The sequence below is a fragment of the Oenanthe melanoleuca genome, chromosome Z (assembly GCF_029582105.1).
Source record: "Oenanthe melanoleuca isolate GR-GAL-2019-014 chromosome Z, OMel1.0, whole genome shotgun sequence".
Classification (NCBI taxonomy): domain Eukaryota; kingdom Metazoa; phylum Chordata; class Aves; order Passeriformes; family Muscicapidae; genus Oenanthe; species Oenanthe melanoleuca.
The window spans coordinates 23,676,014-23,698,445 of record NC_079362.1 but is presented as its reverse complement, the minus strand read 5'-3'; the positions used below and the strand labels follow the sequence as shown (position 1 = coordinate 23,698,445).

At 39.7% G+C, this 22,432-nt stretch overlaps 1 protein-coding gene across 1 annotated transcript; it reads left to right on the top strand.

Moving 5' to 3' along the window:
* Window positions 1-5,672: 5,672 nt before the first annotated feature.
* On the top strand, window positions 5,673-20,913 carry ALDH7A1 (aldehyde dehydrogenase 7 family member A1). The gene is made up of 18 exons (XM_056514642.1): window positions 5,673-5,930; window positions 6,024-6,077; window positions 6,987-7,052; window positions 8,675-8,755; window positions 10,357-10,480; window positions 11,105-11,237; window positions 11,815-11,859; window positions 12,196-12,273; window positions 13,074-13,171; window positions 14,229-14,270; window positions 15,845-15,939; window positions 16,801-16,885; window positions 17,171-17,277; window positions 17,965-18,081; window positions 18,493-18,590; window positions 18,752-18,825; window positions 19,585-19,660; window positions 20,420-20,913. Exons 1-18 carry the CDS (start codon window positions 5,751-5,753, stop codon window positions 20,472-20,474), a joined length of 1,608 nt encoding a protein of 535 aa, XP_056370617.1. The 5' UTR covers window positions 5,673-5,750; the 3' UTR covers window positions 20,475-20,913.
* Window positions 20,914-22,432: the final 1,519 nt, after the last annotated feature.

The following is a 22,432-nucleotide window of genomic DNA, read 5'->3' as shown; positions in this document are numbered from 1 at the left end:
GTGGTAATTTTTGGTTTTGTTTTGATTTTGTTTTGCTTTGGTTTGTTTCTTCTTCTTGGGGTTTTTTTGTTTGTTCTTTTTGCGGGAGGAGGTTGGCTTTTTTGTTTCTTTGTTTTTTTCTTTATTGGTTTCTTTTTATTGTTTGTTTGGGGGTATTTTTTTTTTTTTTTTGAGGGTTTCAAGAGCTTTCTTTTTTTGTGGGGGTTTGTTTTGGTTTTTTGGGGGGATATTTTGTGGTTTTTGTTGCATGTTTTGTTTTGTTTTGATGTGCTAACAGGAACATTGGCAAGTAAACTCTTTCTGGGATGCCCACTTAATATGGACAGTCATACTGTGCTGATAATGAAGTTGTTCAAAGATCGATATAGATATAGATATAGATATAGATATAGATATATAGATATAGATATAGATATAGATATAGATATAGATATAGATATAGATATAGATATAGATATAGATATAGTTAGATATAGATATAGATATAGATATAGATATAGATATAGATATAGATATAGATATAGATATAGATATAGATATAGATGTATATATAAAACACTGCCCTTTTTTCCCCTCCCATGTGGTCTACTTCTCATTCAAAATGTACTTCAAATCAACCAGAATTTTTCAAGTCTGTTCTAAATTCTTTTGCACCTCTCCTTGTCTTTCTCTCCATTGCTCATATACTGGACTTTAGAACAGCACACCCAACATATGCCAGAAAATCATGGAAGGGACCTTGGAAAATCCTCAAGTCATTTTGTGGATAGATTATTTAGTACCTCATCTGATTGCACCTTGAAAACCACCAGCAGTGAGAACTCCACCAAGTCCCTAGGGAGGTTGTTCCACTGATTGTTCTTGTTTTAAGAAATGTCTTTCTTAGGTCTAGATGAAGCTTCACCCACTGCAACTTCTATCACTGCCCTATGTCTTCTGCATGTAGCACTTTATGAAGAGAGCCTCCATCATCTTTATAGATGCCCCAGAAGTACTCAAATAATTTGATTAGGTCCCTTCCAAGCTTTATCTTCTCCTTGGAGAAGAGACCTAACTCCTTCAGTCTTTCCTCATGGGACATGGTCTCTAGCCTTTTGCCATTGTTGTGGCTGTGGTGCACTGGTGAATCATGTCTGGCTTGTTGTCCATCAGGACATTCTGGTCCCTTTCAGCAAGGCTGATCCTAGCCTGTTCTGGGTTCTTTGCTTTTTTTTTCCCAGATGCAGGACTATACACTTCACTTTGCTCTTTCTTGCCCACTCCTTCAGCCTGTCAGGGTTTCTCTCTAAGATGGCTTTTCCATTCATCTCATCACCTGATTTGGCATGAGCAGTGAAGTTAGAGAAGGTGCTTTCAATCCCACCATCCAGATAGTTTATGAAGATGTTGAACGGTGTGGAGCCCAGTATTGATCTTTGGCAGAGCCCAGCTGGGGACAGGCTGGTAACCTGAGTCAAATACATATTGATCACTATTTATTCCACTCATCAGTGTAAAGATATACACAACTCCCATGACAAGCCAAGTGTGTGCAAGGCGGGTTTGCTAGTCGTGTCTGTATTACTAAGAGCTGGTTATTTGCAAAGAAGAAAGTGCTTTTAGTATAGTAGCAGTCTATATGAGAAATCCAGAGCTGTAACACAATGGAACACTGTTAATGACACAGTAGCAAGGTCTGACGACTAAATACCAGACTGAAATTTAAGTCCAGAGAGATTTCCCTCATTAGTGTGTGAAGCAACTTCTCTGGATTTCCATTTCCTTAATGCTGAAATGGTTCTCATGATGGTCACTTACATTCTAAACTGCTTTCTGCAGGTGGAAAGGGCTATATAAAAGGTAAAGGAACTTGTTACTGTATAGGTCATCACGCTGTGCCCAAAGATGCTTTCATTTGACATGGAATAACTGCAACTCTCTGGTTATGAGTGCATCGACAACATGGAAAGAGGACAAGCCAGAGCGCAGAGGCTGGTGCTGAACCAACTTCTTTTTCAGCCTCAGACCCCACTGAAGTGATCTTCTGACCACTTATTGTATCAAATCACTGCTGATTGTTCCTAGATAGTATAATGTCGTCCATCGCACTGTCATGTGGAGCTAAATATGCAAAGTCTGTTTTTGAGCATGCTAAATTCCTTGTTGCATTATGTACATGACAAGATACCTTGTTGGGTTTTTCCTTGTTTCCTAGTACCTCAAACCATTTTCTGTCTTTATGGGCTATACAACAATACACCTGTTTCTTAGGATTGAAGTAATTCCTGGCAGTTATCACTTTCAGTGCAGTGTAAACAGGAAACTTTCAAATATGAGTAACTGACAAACTACAGAAGTGAAAAGCACTGATTAGAAATACCTCAGGTCAAGAGAGACATTTTGTTGTTTGCTTTCCCCCCTGCAGATTTGACTGTTTTGAGAGCATGAATCACTATGGTTCTTTGAATACCTTATGTACTACCACTGAGAAAAATACACAGTTCCTTCTGAAAATTTCCTGAAAGAACAGTCATGTGAACAGTACAGAGGAGCCTGCTGCTCTGAGGCAATGCTCTGTCATGCAGCAAAATATGTGAAAGGAAGGAAAATTTTAAGCATGTTTTTGGAAGCTTTCCTCCCTTTCCTCTCCACTCTCATTGTTTGAATTGCTTGTACTATGCTGAAGCTGTTCTATCTTCATGAAAGTATAAAAGCTCTAGAACCCCCTGAACATGGACATTTGGCCTCCACCTGCATTGTGTCCAGGTAATGCTCCTTGGATATTGTTTTAAAGATGCAAGGAACCTGTACCTTTTCCTACAGATGAAAAAATGAAGCACAAAGCAAGGACGAACTACATCTGAAGAGCCCTGTAGTAAATCCAGAACCCAAGAGCACAATTTCACAGGATTCAAAGCCTGTCTCATGACTGGGATATTGTAGAACTGCCACCCTGCCCAAGCTCCTTTGACTACAACGTTTCTTTCCCTAAGTTGGAGCCAAGAGATCCGGTGACAATACTCAGCTGATCAGATCTGGAAAGAAGGAAGCTTTGAGGGACAAGATGAGGACATATTTTTACCAACTTTCACAAGCATCACTGAAATTAATCTTTTCATATCTGTTTGAAAGCTTTGTTTGAAGTGAACATTTTAGCAACCTTCATTATAACCTTTCAGCAGAATAATGTTTCATGACAAGTTTAAATACCACAAATTTCAAGATGTGTTCTCAGTGGTGGATACAACACATCTAGGTCAAGGAGAATGCAAATTGTCATGATGATCACAAAGCAAAATAAGTTTACCATAGACAGATAATTCCTCTCTGAAACCTTGACTAATACAGATTAAAAACATCAATCTCAGGATGTCCAAGTAGAACAAATAGAAAAAATCTAGATACTGTAGTGCGATAGGAGGCTTCTCCTCCCACTTCCCCCTCCTCGTATCTGGCAGTTGCACAATGTTTTTTTATCCTGAAAACTCCCCTGTGATTAACTTTGCTCTTCGACTGTGGGACAGAGCACAGACTGTGTCAGTTCTTTATTTCACACACTGGCCTTAATTCACACCCCTGTTGTGCTTCCAAATTCTGAAGACATAGATTTAGATGTGGACCTGGACTGGACACAGCACAAAGAAAAAAAGTTTGGGTCCCACACTAAAGCTGAAAGTAGGTCTAAGTACATCTTCACTGCAGTGGATGGTTAATAATAAGGTGACTCACATGGTTAGCCCTGCATGATGATCACTGGCTACTTGCAGAAAAGCTGGCCCCAGGTGCCTCTGGAAAGGACTTTGGCACCACCTATGACAGTGATATTTCCATCTGCTTGGACGGTCTAGAGCAAAAAAATGTGAACAGAGCCAAGTCAGGCACAGTTCCAGGGTTTCAGATTTTCTCTGTGGCTCAATTGGTAGCTACTGGAGCAATAGCTGTGTGCTGTTGTTGCTAGAGGAACTGCCTGCTTATGGTGATGAGAAGAGACTGTGGAACTGAAACTCAGTTCCCATGCCTCAGTACTGCCCCGAGCTATTGAGAGTCCCAGTTTTTTCCTAGAACACAATGCATAGGCTGCAGGTTTGTGGTTGTGAAACACCTGTTTGATCATGTGAAGATATACATAAGGCCAAAACTGCGGAAGGTCTGCAGAAAGAAAACATTGCTACCTTTTGGATACAAGTTTTATAGTATACATTTTCCAAGTAAAAGAGACAATTTGATCTGGCATGCAGCAAAGCCAAAGGCAAAGCCAGCTCTTGAGCATCACCAAGACTATCCTTTACGGCTAATCTGTTTACACAATCCAAAAATATTTTTCATTTGACAAAATTACTTGAACAACCGTTTCTTAAAGAGCATACTATAATTGATAGTTAATGTAATTCATATTAATAAAAAGTGTGTAGCTGTGGAAAACCAAAAAATAAATAATAGCATTCTTGAGAGCAGTGGCATTTCTCTTCTATCCTCTAAATGCTGAGATATTTAGATCATAGTATCATTGGTTTGGTTATTCAAAAAATATTGCATTCCTGAAAACAAACAGTACTTCATGATCACAGTGCATCATCTAAATTTCCAAAGACACTGAAGTGCAATTACAGTAAAAATATGGGATAGAAATCACTTCCAGTTTTGCATGAGTGCATGTGAGTGCTTATCAAGTAAGTGCGTTAGTCCTGCATACGGGAAAGAAAAATGTTGTAACTTCACAAACACTGGCATGTAGATAAAGTGGCTGGCTCAGAAGACAAAGAGACTGAGATTCAAGCACGGTATTGGAGAATGGAAAGAATTATGCATACTCCTATGTATTACTATTTGTTGCATAAGGAGAGCTACAGGTTTTTTCTCTTGTTTTGATGCCCCCTCATTTTCAGCAGGAATTATTTTCTGACGTCCTTATTTTCTGCAGGAATTAGAAACACTTGACTTGGGGAGTCCTCTGACCCTGAACTCTTGAAAGGCATATGGAATCACACAGAACACTGAATGGATTGTGTTGGAAGGGAGCACTGTGGGTCATCTGGTCCAACCTGACTCTTTAAGTGGGGTCATCCCAGGGTACATGGCACAGATTTGCGCCCAGATGGTTGCTGAGTATCTCCAGTGAGAGAGACTCCACACTCTCTCTGGGCAATCTGTTCCACTATTTAGTCACCCACACAGTAAATTCTTCCTCATGTTCAAGTGGAATTTCTCGTCCACCAGTTTCTGCCTGCTGCCTCTCGTCCTGTTGGTTGGCACCACTGAGGAGAGCCTGGCTCTGTCCTCTTGCCACCCTCCATTCAGATACTCATACTCATTGCTGAGGTCCCTTCTCGACAAGAAGCAGAAGCGGCTTGGTTTCGGACAGCGCTCGGGCTGGGCCGCGCTGCCAGTGCGGGGCGGGGGAGGCCGGACGGGGGTGCCGGTCCTGTGGGGGCAGCGGGGCCCGGCCAGGCCAGGGCAGGCCCGCCAGAGGGGCCGGGGCCGGAGGGGCGGGGCGGGGGGCGCGGCCAGCTGGGCCGGGGCGAAGCCGGTCCGGGGGCCCGGTCAGGGGGGCCGGGGCCGGTCCGGGCCGGTCGGCGGGGCCGGGAGGGGCGGGGCGGTGCGGGGGGCGCGGCCAGCGGGGTCGGGCCAGGCCAAGCCGGTCCGGGGGCCCGGTCAGGGGGCCGGGGCCGGGCGGGGCGGGGCGGGGGGCGCGGGCGCGGCGGCGCCAATGGCCGCGGGCGGGCGGGGCGCGGCCGCCATTGCCCCGTCCCCAGCGCTGGCGGCCGCCGGCCATGCTGGGGCTCCGCCGCGCCTTCGCTGCGCTGCTGCCGCTGCCGAGGGCAGGGTCGCCGCCGGCCGCCGCCATGTCCACGCTGCTGATCAGCCAGGAGCGCTACGCGTGGCTGCGGGAGCTGGGGCTGCAGGAGGAGAACCCGGGCGTGTACAACGGGCGCTGGGGCGGCCGCGGGCAGGTGCGGGGGGCGCGGGGGCGGGGGGCCGCGGGGGTCGCGCCCGCTCCGCCGGGCGAAGGGGCCCTGCCGCTCACCGCTGCCGTCCTGCTCTAGGTGGTGACCACGTACTGCCCCGCCAACAACGAGCCCATCGCCAGCGTCCGGCAGGTGAGCGCGGCCGCGGCTCCGCGGGCCCTGTCAGCCAGCGAGGCGTCCTGAGGGCTGGTTTGGGCGCTGGCCCTGCCCGCGACCCGCGTGGCGAAGGGCACGGATCTCTAATCTCCGGTACCGCATCGGGGTCCGGGGGATGATGAGTGCAGGGCGGCCGCTGGAGCTCCTCGCAGCCAGGGCCTACTGCTGGCAATATGCCTGCGGCATTCCTGGGAAGAAAAACAGTTTGTTTGCCTTCTGGTTTTTTTTTTTTTTTTTTTTACTTCTTGTCTGTCCGGCCCTCCGGCTCGCACTCTTGCTAGCGTCCTTGGGAAGAGCAAGGGCCCCTCCCTTCCCTCTTCGTTTGTTCTTGGGGGAGTTGCAGAATAGGGGCAGATTGTGCCTTTTTAGTAGGAATGAGTGGCCTGGGAGGAAGTGGGAAAGAAAGCAACGTAGTAAATTCAAGTAGTAAATTTGTGAATTTTTTTTACTGTAGGAATAGCACTGTTGTATTCTTTTTGTGTATTTGCTATCAACTAGCTCTTGATGCCAGTGAGGCTGATGGAGTAGGACATATTTATAAATTTGTATGTATGTATATCTACAAACATATATAAGACCGTTATTTTAATAGGAGCTTCCTCTAACACCCGAATGAAAATTTCTGCTCGTGTTTTGCTTTTTTTTTTTTTTTTTTTTTTTTTTTTTTTTTAATTTAGGCAGCGCATGTGCTTTTCATTGGCAGTGCCTTCAGACAACTTGACATATTGAGACCAAATTGTGTCAGGATACAAGCATCCTGTAAAAGTGGTATCCTGTAGTGCAAGTACTCTCTATAAAAATATCTTGAGTTGGATGCACAAGCTTTTTTGTGGTACTTATTTTGGGTGTTTGATTTTTCTAACTTTGATGTGCTTCTTCATGTAGGGTAATTTGGAGGATTATGAAGAAACAGTAAAGAAGGCTAAAGAGGCATGGAAGGTCTGGGCTGATGTAAGTTAATGGACACCTCTCTTTTATTACAGATCTCTGGCAGAGACAGGCTGTTAAATTGCCCCTTAAGGTGGAGGTGTAAAAATGTGTTAATACTGTGTGTGGCGCACTAAAGCAGAAATCTGGAATGGAGACCTCAAGAAACAAACCCGGATAATTTTTTTTTTGCCTTTTTTTTTTTTGTTTCTTTTGTTTGTTTGTTGTGATACCATTGGAGTACAAAGATGAGGACCATTGACTTGTGGGATATGTTTGTTTTGGAAGCCCTGGCAGATTTACCAAGGTTTGTGCCTGTAAGCTGTTGCTAACAGGTCTGGTGAGGTTCAGAAACCTTGTAGCAAGTAAACTACCACTGTGCATGTTTCACTTCCCTTGCTTTCTTCTGGGAAAGCTGTGTGGAGTATTTGGATGTAGAGTGGCATGAGGAAGACTGCTGGTTATAAACATGGGTGTTTTTTGTTCACCCACTGTCTTGGTACATCACAGAACGACTGTGTTGTTCAAAAGCATTAGTGTTATGTTGTGTATAATAGCTGAGCTATTTTTCTTTAGCAAGTTGTAGTTCCCTGTGCAGCTGTACCAGCTGTGTCCAGCCAGCACCCATTCTCTTGGTGGCTGTCCCAGTCTTGGTTCTTGCAGCTACCTGTTGTTTCTTTGGTAGAACTTGAAACCTGGATTTCAAAAGGTGATATTCACTCTGTTTCAGCCAGCAAAGTAGTTTACCTTGTCTGAAGACAACAAAAGTTTAGGATGAGCAAGACAGCTTCCTTCCAGGATATGTTAGTATGTGTTCTTTTGTTACAATTTGTGAGTATGATGTTGGTGACTCATAACATGTTTGGAAATAATCTGAAAGCAATCCAACAGATAAAGAATCAACACATCACATGTTTTTGAAGTTTTTTCTCAATGCTATTTGTTATTAATATGTGAGTTTTGTTGTTTGTAATGAGCTTACTTGAAAGATATTGGTAAAGAGATATGTTTGCATGGTTTAGGCATTTCTCCTCAGTTTTGTTTTTACAGAGGACTGTTGTTTTAAACCTGTAAATCCTGTTGTATATGGTTTGCAAATTCATCTTGGCTATTAATTATTATTCACCATACTGATACTGCATTAGAAAAATACATCAAGAGCTGGTGTATAAGCTTAATATTTTCATGATTGAGGTTTCTATGTGTCTTAATTTCTGCTAACAAAGTAAAAGTTATACTGGAAGAAAGTTTGAAAGTGTGTTATTAATTACACTTCAAGGCTCAGAAACCAGTAAGTGCACTTTTATGAAAAATACTTGTTTCTTGAGGTGAAGCTGATTGGTTGCAGTGGAGATGACATAGTTGAATAGAAGTAACATGATTAACAATCTGAATGTTTCTGACAGTATTCAGTGTACTGAAGTTTTGAACAGACAAAATGTTTGCAGTATTATCAGTCCTGAGGCAGGAAACATTTTCCTATAAAGCAGCGCACATGATAAAAATTAAAAAGTAACAGTGTCTTGGGAAGATAAACAAAAAAGCACAGCAATCAGTGATTGCTTACTACAAGGACAGAAAACTACCAGTATATATACAGCAGGAGTCTCAATCTCACCTAGATTCTTCTGTTTTGTTTTGACTAGATCCCTGCACCTAAACGTGGAGAAATAGTGCGACAGATTGGTGATGCCCTGAGACAGAAAATCAAAGTCCTAGGAAGTCTGGTAAGGTATTTTCATAAATAGCTTATATTTTTTGGGGGGAAGAGTGGGGAATGAAGGTGAATGTTTTATCTGCAATACTAACCTTAGTAGTTGTTAAATAATTGCTGATAGTTCTGTTAGCTGCCTAATTAAGTTTTAATTTTAAAAAGAAGAAATAAAAAAAAGTGTTATAGAAGTGACATGTGTCAGCCGAGAGTTTGGTTACTTGTTAAGAAAAGGTTCTTCACCCAGAGAGTGTTTGGGCACTGAATGGGCTCCAGGGAAGTGGTCACAGCACCAGCCTGACCAAGTTCAAGAGGCATTTGGGCAACACTCTCAGGCACATGCTGTGATTCCTGGGGATAGTGCTAGGCCAGGAGCTGGACTTGATGATCCCTGTGGGTCCCTTTGAGCTCAGGATATTTTATGATTCTGTGATATGACTATTTATAATAGTAAAAGGAAATTTAGTATGGGCCTCTCTGGGATGAGTGGTACAACTGTTGCCCTGCTGTTGTCTTTCCTGCTTGTCAGATAGGGGACTTCCTAATACAAAAAGTATCCTAAAAAAGACTTTCCTCCAATACAGAGCTTTTAACCATGAGTTCTTTCTGGTGATCTTCAGGATTTTGCCAAGTGATGTGTGGAAATATGAGGCTTCAGATGTTGTGATGGTCTTAATGAGATGATCTTGCAGTACCATGCAGGACATAAAGGCTGAAGGACCACTGCTTTAAAACTATTGCTAGTTGCTAGGGAAGAAAAGGAGACGGGTGGGAAACTTCCACTTTCTTTTTACAGGGCTCGCCTGTCTGTGCTGCTGTTCAGAAACAGCTGTGAGTGAATAACTCCATGTGTAGTCAAGCCCATATTGTTAACCTTCAAAACTTTGTTCTGCTGTTTCCCTTGATGTTGTCTCTTCAGCAGTTTTTGTGGTAGTATTTTTTGTGGAGGGAGTGCTAACTTACTCTTGTATTCAAAAGCAATAGAGCTGCCCCTGATGAGTGTGGATAGGCAGAAGTTTGTCCTATATTCCTTGACCAAAACTTACGGCTTCTTGCCACATTTTCTTAATTTTCCCAAACAGATAATATGTTTGTTCAGGTTTGCTAGGATTGAGGATGAGTTTCAGAAGTGCGGTAGGTATTCGGGTTTTAGGACTTTGCCTGGCTTTAGGATATGTGAAAACGAACAATATAGGAACTTACCTTTCTCATATGCTGTAGAAAATTTCCAGCCTCACCTTGCCATGCCCTGGTGGAGTATTTCTACTGGTATTTCTACTGCACTTATAGACGCACTGCTGTGTTTCTTAGTAAATGTTGGATGCTGCTCTGTTTTTGGTCACAGAGCGGGGGTGTTCCTTCTGTCTTGAGATGACCACAGGCAATTTAGAAAAACAGTTAGTCATCTTTATGTTAACTTTCACATGGAGAGAAAAATCCTTGTGGAAATCCTTTGATCCTGATTCCTCATTTAACAGGCTTTTAAAAATACAATCATCAGTGTAAAGTGGTAGGTGATATCTGCATGAAGGCCATACCTAGCAGTCAGAGCATGACTACAAAACCTAGTGGAGATAAGTAGGTGATTTCTTAGTTTCTAAATTTTCAAATTTTCAGGTCTCTTTGGAAATGGGAAAGATTTTTGTCGAGGGTGTTGGAGAAGTGCAGGAGTATGTTGATGTCTGTGACTATGCTGTTGGTTTGTCCCGAATGATTGGTGGTCCTATTTTGCCTTCAGAAAGTAAGTATGTGGTATTTTTCTGTTTTTGTTTGTGGAGTTTTTTTTTTTGGTTTTTTTTTGTTGTTTTGTTGTTGTTGTTGTTTTTTTTTTTTTAAAGAAATTAAGATATGAAGGCGTAACTTAAATATATGGTCTTGTACAACAATACAGCAAGATGTCGTGTGTGTTATTTAGGGAGCTTTACGAATAGATGCGGTGGGCAGTAGTGCCAGCTATTGAAATACTAATAAAGTGACAAATAAGCAGGTCAGTCCATCCATTTTCTCTGTTCTTTGAAGCATTATGTTATTTTTTATTTTTTAATTGATGAAAGTATGTAAAAAGTTTGAAAGTGTACTTTGAAATGAGAGACCTCTTTGTCCAGTTATTGATTACTACAAGTCATTATTATGTTAACTGAATAGCTAAAATAATAAAACTTTATGTTGTCAGATCATTAGCTTTTTGCACAGTGTAGCTAAACTTGTTCCAGGTAAGCTGCAGAGCACAAATAATGCAACTCTTCGCAAGGTAATGCTGTTGTGGACTGAAGAGTTATGCTGGGTTTCTTGCTTACGTATTTTCTCTTCTTAAAAAAACCCAAACATTAAATGGATGAAAACTGCATGGTGTTGTGGCTTTCAGGACCTGGCCATGCCCTTATAGAGCAGTGGAATCCTGTTGGGCTAGTAGGAGTCATCACGGCCTTCAACTTCCCCGTGGCAGTTTATGGGTGGAACAGTGCAATTGCCATGATCTGTGGAAACGCTTGCCTCTGGTAAGATCTAGCTCTCCACCCTGCTAACAGTATTTTTAAATTAGGAAGCTAATAATTCAGACATGGAATTGCTGTTGAGTGTCAGATGTTTCTTGATATTTGATTCTCTCTAATGTAGGCTTAAATTCTCATTATTTTTAGGCCTGTTTGTAGTCAGAGCTTTATATTTAAAGTGGTAACCTCTCTTTTGAGGTATTGTGGTACAGATGCATTCAGGACTTAGCCAAATGATCTGTGAATAAAGAGCCCAGGGTGAGGGCTTACAACAGTGGTAGTTAATATTCAGAATTGGTACAGCTAAGGTTGAAAATCTAAATAAATTGCTTTACTCTCATCTGCCTCCTTCGCTGTAAAGTCTAGCCTAGCCCTTGTCCACATGGATTTCAGTAGAAGTTCTGAATGCTCAGCTGCAGAAGGAAGTGCTTGAGTTCCTGTCTTAATTTGTACCTGAAAACCAGCCTAACCAAAGTATGCTGCAGATCAGAGACCCTAAAAATTGCTTATTTTAATTATTTATTATTCTTAAAAGAATTGAAAAGAATAGGAAGATAATATAATTTTTTCTCTCTCTCTCTAGGAAGGGTGCTCCTACAACATCCCTTGTTAGTGTTGCTGTTACAAAGTGAGTTCTGGCTTCATTGATCTTTGTTTCAATAAATAGGAGAACTTACTTCTCCAAGGAATAAATTTCATAGTGATACTTCCTTTAGGTTTATTGTTACTTTATATTAGCATTTAAAATACTTATTGTGCATTACCAATAGCACTTATTTTAAAATGCTAAATAAACATAGGCCCCTTAAAATGGGTAGTTCCTAAGTCTTGTAGATCTAATATTAACTCCTGAGAACAATTACCCCAAACCACTACTACCCCAAAACCTCCAGACAGTTCTAATGGTTCATTCCCTATTCGCACCTGTCAGAAATCTCTAACATTTTTATATCTTTGATTCAAGGATAATTGCCAAAGTCTTGGAGGATAACAAATTGCCTGGAGCAATCTGCTCTCTGGTTTGTGGTGGAGCAGACATTGGGTAGGTAACATTTATTGTGTTTTGGGAACCTTTATAAAAGTTAAAGAATATTCTTTGAGGTACTTCTTGTAAAGTTATTCTAGTCTCTAGGAGTTCCCAGTGCATGCACATGGTGCCATGATTTTTATCAGCTAGCCTGAAACTCTGGCCCTGCACTAAATATGATATGTATGTCTACTTGCTGTTTTAAGAACAGCTGCAAACAAAGCACTTTTCGGATATTTAATGAAGAGATATGACTAAGTTTATATTCCACTTCTGCATATGCTTACACCCAAAGAATACAGCTAATAATAGGTTCCCCTTACCATGTTCTTGAGAGTTTTGAATGTAAAGGCATTAGCCTTTTTGATTAGTTGTGGAGGAGAATAATTCCTCTTTTCCATGCTCATGCAGGACTCTGCACTTGCTCATAGACATATACCTGTGCCTGGAAGCTGTAAAATCCAAATCACTGTGTTATCCAAATATGCAAATTGATTTGCATATTTTATTATGATCATAACAATTGGAGCCAATCTCACAATATACTTTAGATTGAATTTCAGTGATACTTTAGAATTTTTAGATTGAATTTTCAGGTGATGCTTTATTTGGCCTGAAAAGATGGATGGAAACAGCCTTGTTCCTCTTTTGGCTAAGAAGGAGCTTTCCTGTCATTATCTCGGTCATCTGACATTTCAAGGAAGTGGCTCTGGCTTTAAAGATCTCCCTGGATGAAGCTGATGCATGTGGAAGGTGGAAGCTGCTTTTCTGTCTGCATGTCTTTTGCTGAACACATGCTTTGTCCCATTGTGCAGGACAGCAATGGCTAGAGATGAGAGGATGGACCTCTTATCCTTCACTGGCAGCACAAAAGTGGGCAAGCAAGTAGCACTTATGGTTCAGGAGAGATTTGGTGAGTGTGTGGGCTCTATTTCTTTCCATGTTGGGTAAAGGCAGCAGTGCCCCATAAGATTTTAAAATAACAATTTTTTTCAACTGTGTTACTTTTTTTTTTTTTTTTTTTTTTTTTTTTTGTCTTGGATAAATGGGGGTTTGAAACTGCTCATAGATAAATATGGCTTTTTTCAGTTAGTTCTTTTACAATTCAGATCTTTTTTTCAGATTATCCACAAATCCATAGTCCTACAATTAATGTGGGGAGAGGTGTTGTGATCTCCATTAGTGTTTAATTGAAGGGAGATTGGTATGGTGAACAACCAGGTGTTACGGTCTTTTAGCAATGTGAGTGAGTAGAATACATGAATATATTCCCCCTCACCTTTTACTCCCGATGAATATAGTAGAAAAGGGACTATTTTTGAGGTGCTGTTTTTACTTTGGAAATATTTAAAAGTTTCCAGGCAAGAATCTCAGCTGCTGGATTCTAACTTCTTAGTTTATGAACAGCACCTTGGAAACTTTTTTTGTTTTGTTTTGTTTTGTACATTTGAAGTTCATACAAGTGTTAAAAGCCCTCCAGAAACCAGAACAGATAGCAAGTATTCACTCAGATCAGGTTGTGATTTTTTGTCTCAGATTGTAGATAAACAGTTGCCAGGGAAATTAATGAACTTAGTTAAATTTTGCGTGCATTCTGATCTTTGTAGGACCTTATTCTTTATCTGTGTCATATTATTTATGCTGCAACTTTTTCATGTTTTCATCTTTTTCTTTCCAGTGCTGTTTTTTTGCCTATCTTTTTAAACTACTTTATGCCATAACTGCTGTGCAGGTATCTTCACAGCATGTGATAGATGTTGTATTTGGTGTAATTTTCTGCTTTGGCTAGAGTGATTAGTTTGACTGTGATTTCTAATAAGTTTTGGTTTAGATACATAAAACATACAAAACATATCAAACATATAAAAATACGTTTTGTGAAGCTTGGCTCTAGTTTGAAGGGACCTCACTGACTGAGGTGCAGTGAATACATGTGAGCATGGCATAACTTATTTTGTGTTTTTCATTAGGTCGAAGCCTGCTGGAATTGGGAGGAAACAATGCCATTATTGGTAATATGCACTGTAGAATTTTATAAAGTCCCATAGATAACATTTGGAAGTTAGTATGCAAATATTCATAGCTAATTGTCCCTTTTTTTTTTGTTTCTTTTGTTTTTTACCTCCACACTGGGCTTTTAAAAGTACATATAGTTTGTATAGAATGTTGCCAGGTTTTTCTGGTTTTGATATTGTAGAGGGATCAGTGTTTTAAGATAAAAGGTGAGAGTCCAAGGTCTTTTAAGTAATCAGTGTTGAAGAGGAGAACAGAATGAGAGGAACAGTAAGCTTCAATGATGGGTTGTGGGCAATGCTAAACTAAGTGAGTTTGATTTTAGGATAGTTTTAGTTGTAGAATCATTAAGGATGGAAAAGACCTTTAAGACTGACTTCAATTCTTAACCCAGCACCAGCATATTCACCACTAAACCATGTCCCCAAGTGTCACATCCTCATACTTTCTGGATACTTCCATGGACAGTGACTTCACCAGTTCCCTGGGAAGCCTGTTGGAATGCCTGACTGCACTTTTTTATGTAATCTCCTGAACACTACAGTTTTAGTATTTTTTAGTTTAGGTACATACATATGAAGTCTAAGATACTTATGAAACTTTAAAGAAAAGCGTGCAGATATTTATTTCAGTAGCACGTTTTTCAGGTTTAAGTACCTTAGGGGTATGATCCAGTTCTTAGACAAGCAAATAAATACTATAAAGATGAGCAACATGGCAGAGACAATATATAAGCTCAATAAATACCTAAATTGCTGTACTTTGGTGCTGTTGCCTTTTGTTTCACCTTCCTCATATTCTGGACCAATATGCTTATTTACATATAAGTACTCTTTTGAAGTACAAATACAATGCTACATCATCTACTTTTTTGAAAATCATATTTGAGCAGGTCCTTCTTTTTTCCTATACTGCTTTGTAGCTTGTAGTAGAAACTTGTTTTATGCTTTGAAAATTGTTTATTTTTTAATGTTAAAGTCCTGCTTTTTCTGGAATTAGTTGGACTTTATCCCAAACTTAATAATAGTTTTGGATGCTTAAGAGACTTTTGTGGGACTGATTAAGCTGAGTGATATTTTGGGGATTCTTTGAGCTTTGTAAAACATCTCAATGACTTCTAGCCAGATGGATTTGTTCAGCTCATTGTATATTTTAAATTACTGTACACCTGTGTGTTTTGGCTATGCTTTTTGCAAGGCCACATGGATACACTTCACGATTGTTGCTTTATGCTGATAAACTTCTCAGAAATAGTCAAGGTGGAGAAATGGCAAGAAATTGCTTGTAGGTTCTTGAATTAAGAAGCTGAAATTATTTGCAAGCTTTATTGGAAAAGGCTCTCTTCAGTAGTTCAAACCTATAATTTTGTCCAATTGCATGTGTCTAATTCTAGCTGCAGAGAAATAGTAGGAATTTTAAGGTGTTTCTTTGTATCTTACCATGCTGTGCTGGTGCAAAACTGTTCCTAATGATTCTTGACCAACCTGTCAGTTTCTAATATTGTTTAGCATCTTAAGTCTTGTGAACTGCTTGTTTACTTCAGTAACATGCTCGTGTTCTAATTCTATTTAAGTGTTTGAAGATGCAGATTTGAACCTAGTCATCCCGTCTGCTTTATTTGCTTCTGTGGGAACAGCAGGCCAGAGGTGCACAACTGCTAGAAGGCTGGTGAGTAAATGTGTATTGTCTGGTTTGGGTAGCTCTGAATTTTGACTTAATTCCAAATTGGCTCAGAAAATGCCTAACAATTCCTAATATTGTGAAGAGCAACAAATAATATTTAAAACACGTTTTTATTTCGTCAAAAACAGGTATGGCAGGAAAATAACAATATAATTTAATTCCCATGTAATTCTATCTATAAACAATTTCTTTGCATGTATTTTAAAATATGTTATAAGTCAGGAAAATACGACTTGGCAAAGTTCTGTATTTCTATTTTCATTGCCAGAGCTTTACTTGTGACTGCTACAAATTTTGGTGCAGTGTTTATCTTGCAGCAAAGCAAGGGGGTGTGTGTTACCTACTTTGTTATTAATTCTTAACCAATCATTTTCAACAAGTTTAACAGTGTTGTAGTTTAAACCAGTGTCTGTGTAGTCTTCTCAGAGTTGGGTTGATTCAGTAAATATTAGGCAAAATGGATGTGGGTTAATTGAATTGGGTGTATTGGATGGGCAGTGATTCCTCACACTGTAGAAATAAAATCTCTTGAGTGTTTATTCTAGAACACTAAACTGAAATGTTTACAGAACATATTGATAACACTGATCTGAGTTGGGGTAAAATTAAAACAGATTTTTGTTTCTTGGCTTGTTTTAAATCTTTATGATGAAGGTTTTACATCTTTGTTTTCTGATGTTGGTGCTGTTTCAGAGGCCTTAGCCTCTGTATCCTTTTAATGTTGGGATTTGCTGAATATGAACAACACTATTTCCATTCTTCATTCAGCCCACTTCCAAGTGCAGTAGTACTTCAGGAACAGTTATATAGGCTACACTGTCTTACAACTTTCTTACCACATTTTAGTTTCTCCATGAAAGCATCCATGATGAGGTGGTGGCAAAGCTTGCCAAGGCCTATGCCCAGGTCCGCATCGGTGATCCATGGGATTGTAAGTAGCATTTCCAACTCATGGGTTTAGGAAACAAGTTGCTATTGTTTTCTTTCTGTTTAAATTCTGAAGCAATTGTAGATCCAAAGTATCTAATTTTAGAAATTTACCAGGGGGTGGAAATAGCTGGTTTCATTTGGAATATCAACTCTGAAAGGAAGGTGACGAATCTGGCTAATACTGGTCATCTTGGACAGATTAAACAGTTAGTCCTAAGATGTTGCGATAAGAATATTTGCAAATGGAGTTTTGATGAAAGTATGCTTCTGAATCTTATTTTTTTAGCTGACACTCTGTATGGGCCTCTTCATACCAAAGAAGCTGTGAAAATGTTCCTTGATGCAGTAGAACAAGCAAAACAACAAGGCGGCTCTGTGGTCTGTGGTGGAAAGGTGACTTAACTTGTTTTCTCTGCTACAGTTCATGCTCTAGTTAAAAAATACAGTAACACGACGGCTTAGGCCAAGCTTGTACCTCAGCTTGTCCTGTCAGCCACTACAGGATGTTAGTTTAGTCAGATTGAGAATGTTTGAATTGGAATCCTGTCTTCAGTAAAGGCAGTTCTATTTCAAAACTACTCTTACACCACTCTCCAGTTGCAAGTGATAGTGAAAATAACAACAGCAATGTGAGTGGTACATGTCAAACAGGTAGCAAAGGAAAACTGCAGTTCTGTCTCTCACAATATCTAACTTGAGGAAATACTGGAGATTCAAGAAAACCACTTGTACATCTTCATCATAGAGGACATTTAATTTTCATTGACTTATGCTTCTGAGACTTCTTGTCTTTCATTTGCAACTTCTTTATACCTTTAAAATTCTAAGTAGCTTACAAGTAGGGGAAAGGAGATTTCAGGTGCTAGACTTTACAATTTGATTACATCCTTAGTGGACATAAGTTATGCTTCTATATTTTAAATACTTAAACAAGTAAAATTTAAGTTACTCAGTCTACTTGGCCTTCAGTTTCCGATTTCTGAACTCTAGTAGTCAGACCATGAAGGATTCTTTTCCTACACTAATACTAGGCTGGATGCTGATTGGAACTTACTTGGTTATTTTTTATTTATTTTGAAGGTTATAAATCGCCCTGGAAACTATGTTGAACCAACCATTGTGACCGGCCTTCCTCATAACGCGCCCATCGTCCACACTGAGACGTTTGCCCCCATATTGTATGTGCTGAAATTTAAGGTAAAATAACAGTGGGGAAACAGGTGTCAGGGGTGGTGTCAGTAGAGTCATGTCACATGCGTGCAATTGTCCCAGCTCTTCAGGAAGTGTTCTCCTGTTCTGCACTGTGAGATGGCCACTGTTCACCTCACTGTGTAGCTGCATTTATATGAAGAGTTGGGGTGAGAATCTGCACAGGAATGGATTTCTGTTGTTAGTACTCATTGTTGGTATGTTTATAGCTGTTCAGAAGCAGACTGTGTTTGGTGCAGCAGAGGAAGTATTGCTGACATGATACATGTGTATTTATTTGCCCAGTGCCATTCTGTACATTTGCATTATGGCTGTGATATATTTTTTCTCACAGAACTTCTTTGTAACTGCTTTGCTTTGGATAGTCATGGCTTATCCATTGACACACACTTCTTCTAGGAGGAAGAGGAGGTTTTTGCCTGGAATAATGAAGTAAAACAAGGTCTTTCCAGCAGTATCTTTACCAAGGATTTGGGAAGGATTTTCCGCTGGCTTGGGTATAATTTAAATTATTTTTATACTTCTGTGAGGCACATAAGATCAGTCTTTCATGTCTTTTGTAAACCTATGCATAGTGCTAGTTGAGCATTTTACAGCCTTTGTTTTAGGGAGGGAGCCTTTCCTGATCCTAAGTAGGAATTGTGCCTTATCTTTATAGGCCCAAGGGATCTGACTGTGGCATTGTGAATGTTAACATCCCAACCAGTGGAGCTGAGATTGGAGGTGCTTTTGGTATGTTGCTTGTGCTTCTTCAAGGTTTTAATCAGTCCATTTAAATTACTAAAGGTGGAGAAATCAGTGAAGTTAATTTTGAATCATACTGCTTTAGCAGAAAACAGATATTGACTAGTGATAGTTAGATTTAAACTTTTAAAAATATCTGTATTTAGTTTTTAAAAATTCAGTGTGTTATTTCCTTCTCCTCCCCTCCATCAAATGAATGTAACTCAGAGATATATTCTGGAGGTGTTTAAAGATATGGCCAGATGGAAAACTGTGTAAAAGTTTTAATTTAAACAATCTTAAGCAATTTTGTAGATATTGGTAAGTTTATATGAGATGTATGGCATGTTGTATTTTTGTGAGAAAATCTTTAAATAAAAATTTTTGTCTTTCTTTCTTTTTTTTTGTGTATATACTTCTGGAAGTGAGGAGGTGGAAGAAGAATATTAACCTTACAATTTAAACAGTACAAGAAACCAGCACATTCTTATACTCTTGTCTTGTGTTAAGACAAAATGTTTTTAAAACAAGGTCCCCTGGTGCCACTATGATGAGACTTTGAACTCCAGGCAGATAGTTTTTTTCATCAAGCATGAGGAGAGAACTAGTGGCATATGTTTTTTGTGGGGTGGTAATTTAGTTCAGATATAGAACAAGGGAAAGGAATAGTTTTTCCAATGTATTTTCATAAAAATATCTTACATCCTGGAATTAGTCCAGATTCTCATGTCCAAAAATAGGTTTTAATTTATAATGTTTTTGCTACAGGTGGTGAAAAGCACACCGGTGGGGGAAGAGAATCTGGAAGTGATTCATGGAAACTTTATATGAGACGGTCTACTTGGTAAGGCAGTTTAAATTACAGATGAACTTCCAAAAGTTGAAAACATATAAATTTGTGACTGTAAGGCTACTGTCTTTCCTGAATGTGAGATAACCATCTATAAGTGTAATTGCATTTTCTTCACATACATTCATAGTACAAGAAGATTTGAAGGTTTTTATAAAGACACTTTCTTAACTTTCCAAAGGAAAAAAAAATAGGTGGTTTTGGAGTTCCCACCCCCTTTTGATTAATATTAAACTCATCTGAAAAATTACTGAAACTTGTCAGGAAATACATTGAGTGGCAACCACAGTGAGGGGACCGTGGGGGCACAGTTATTGCCTCTGGTAGGTGATTCAGCTATATGTTGATTATCTATCCACAAATGTCCTGACAGCACATAGTGAATGGCCATTAGTATCCTCTGCTGACTTCCATAGCCTTTACTTGTGCTATCTTTGCTTTCCATGCAAGGACTTACGAATATGAGAAATCCTATCTTGATTTTTCTATCTGATGTTCTCCTACTAAGAGATTAAATAGATAAAGAGAAGTAAGATTCTCCATAAAGGAAGAGATCATAGAAAGTGTGGTCTTTTCCTATACATGGTTACTATATTAAAAACTGGAGTAAAGTTAGTTCACAATTTTAAGTAGGCAAACTGCTGTACAGAAGTCTTTTGTTTAAATGTGACAAGAAGCTTATACATATGAAGTGGACTGCATAATCTGTCTCAGTGATCAAGTCTGGACTCTAAATTCTTGTTTCTCTTTCAGTACAATCAACTACAGCAAAGATTTGCCCTTGGCTCAAGGAATCAAGTTTCAGTAACAACCTTGTGAATGGCTGTGCTGTGAACTGTCCTAGCATTTCAGAATCAAGCAGCTCCTAAGCATCATGGGGATAAAAATAATTATATGAAACCAATTCTGGCAAAAAATCAGCTACTCTTAAATTGCTTCACTTTCTATGTATGTATTTACTAATTTAGTCTTCAAATAAGAAGTCTGTGGTCTTTGGGAAGAAGGGAGGGTGACTAAAACTAACTGCCTTGGATTCAGGTGGTCTGGATAACCTGTTGCCTTAACAATGTATTTCAGTACCAACACTGCCTCTATCCCCTCCCCACCTTTTGCTGATATTTCCAGCAGTGTCTGTGTTTCAAACTGTGTGCCAAGTTTCCTACAGGTAACTGGTGCTGTGGGGGATATTTGGGCTGCAGTACAGGGCTATTTTTCAATGAATAAATAAAGGTACATTTTGTGAAATATCTTGGGCTTCTCATTTGTTTCATTCACTGTTTAAGAGCAAGGAATATTCAGTGGACTGTCCATTTTCACACACTTGAGCTGCTAGCTGAGAGAAGAATCATTGTGCTGAAAGCACTGCTTCAGTTTTCCTGCCTCTCCTTCAGAAAGGAGACTTTCAGCACACATATTGGGAGGTAGAGGTCTGCTGTAGTGTCTTGGACACTTTAATCTTGGACACTTGGATCCTTTTAATACTTGAAGGGGTTACAGCTAATCCAGATTGTCACAGCTCTTGTGAGCTACCCTACCACCAGACTGGCTTGACATGAGAACTGGAAGATGCAGTTGGAGTGAACTATTTTCTTGGGGAAAACATATTGTTTACTTGTGTTTCACCTCAGATGAGAGTTTTTTCTGGCCACTGGACACTGCAGGCAACAGCAGCTCATTTAGGAGCCCTGCTCAGGATTCAAGATGAGAAAAGGTGCAGTGCTACTAGACTGATTTTAGTTTTCCACTTGAGGAATTTCTGAGGTTCTTAATGTATTGTTTCTGGGGATTTCTTTTCTTCTCGATGTCGTATACCAAATTTCCACAATCTCTGAACATGGCAGAACTGTTCATTATGGGCTCAGATTCTAGGAGTCTGATTTGACTATTGATTTATTTTGATGATGTTTTGATGGCAATGCCACGCAAACTGGCTTGAAAGTCCTCCGTACCACAGTGCTGGTTGGTCTCCCTTCAGCCTTGTTTCTAGTTTTAAAATGCATAGTCTTTAGAATTTTACATCTGAATCTCTTACTGCCAGGAGTATTCTCTCCTGTAGTTCTTTGTGTCTGGCCATTTTATTAAAAAAATGTTGTATGTTAGCACACAGAATGAACTGACATACCCTAAGCAGACAGATAATCACTAGCAGATAGGACAAAGAAACAATTCTATTCCCAAATTTAATTGTTCAGCAAACAGCACCAGTTTATAGAAATTGTACCCTTTAATACCATCCTGTGGCACTGAATGTTACTGTGAAACTCTTAACAATGAAAAATAAGTTCAAGAATTCTCTTTTCTTGCTGCTTATAATAGTTTTTTGATAGCCTCGTGTCATATCTGTTTTTTCTTGAAAATAGAAGGTTTTTATAGAGTAAAATACTCTTAGAGTAAAGTGATCCCCCAAGTCCAGTTGTTTAATTTGCAGAAATAAGGTTGATTCTGCCATCTGGCTTTAGATATGGAAATTCCACTCGTGAACGGAGCAAAATTGGCTGTGGTGAGTCTGATGTTTCACTGGTCTTCAAATCATTATCTGAAAACTAATATGAATGGAATAAATGCACAAATGTGATCAAGAGGTGACTGCATGGCAAATGCAATAGGTTAACTTGACATCTTGATACATAATTCCTTCTTCAATACAAACTTTTGTAAGGGTAGTCTTAGAGGGGACTCAGCATGAAGTGCTTGTGTAACTGCTTCTGTGTGTTATGAGTAAGTGGGTTAGATCCACAGTATGTAGGCAGAAGATGGCTCTCTGTA

What these genes read in the sequence shown, in the direction of transcription:
- ALDH7A1 (XM_056514642.1), top strand. Translation starts at nt 5,751, where the DNA reads ATGCTGGGGCTCCGCCGCGCCTTCGCTGCGCTGCTGCCGCTGCCGAGG. An exon ending in TCCTATTTTGCCTTCAGAAA is followed by an intron (nt 10,481 to 11,104) that starts GTAAGTATGTGG and finishes TGTGGCTTTCAG; the next exon opens with GACCTGGCCATGCCCTTATA. An exon ending in GCACAACTGCTAGAAGGCTG is followed by an intron (nt 15,940 to 16,800) that starts GTGAGTAAATGT and finishes ACCACATTTTAG; the next exon opens with TTTCTCCATGAAAGCATCCA.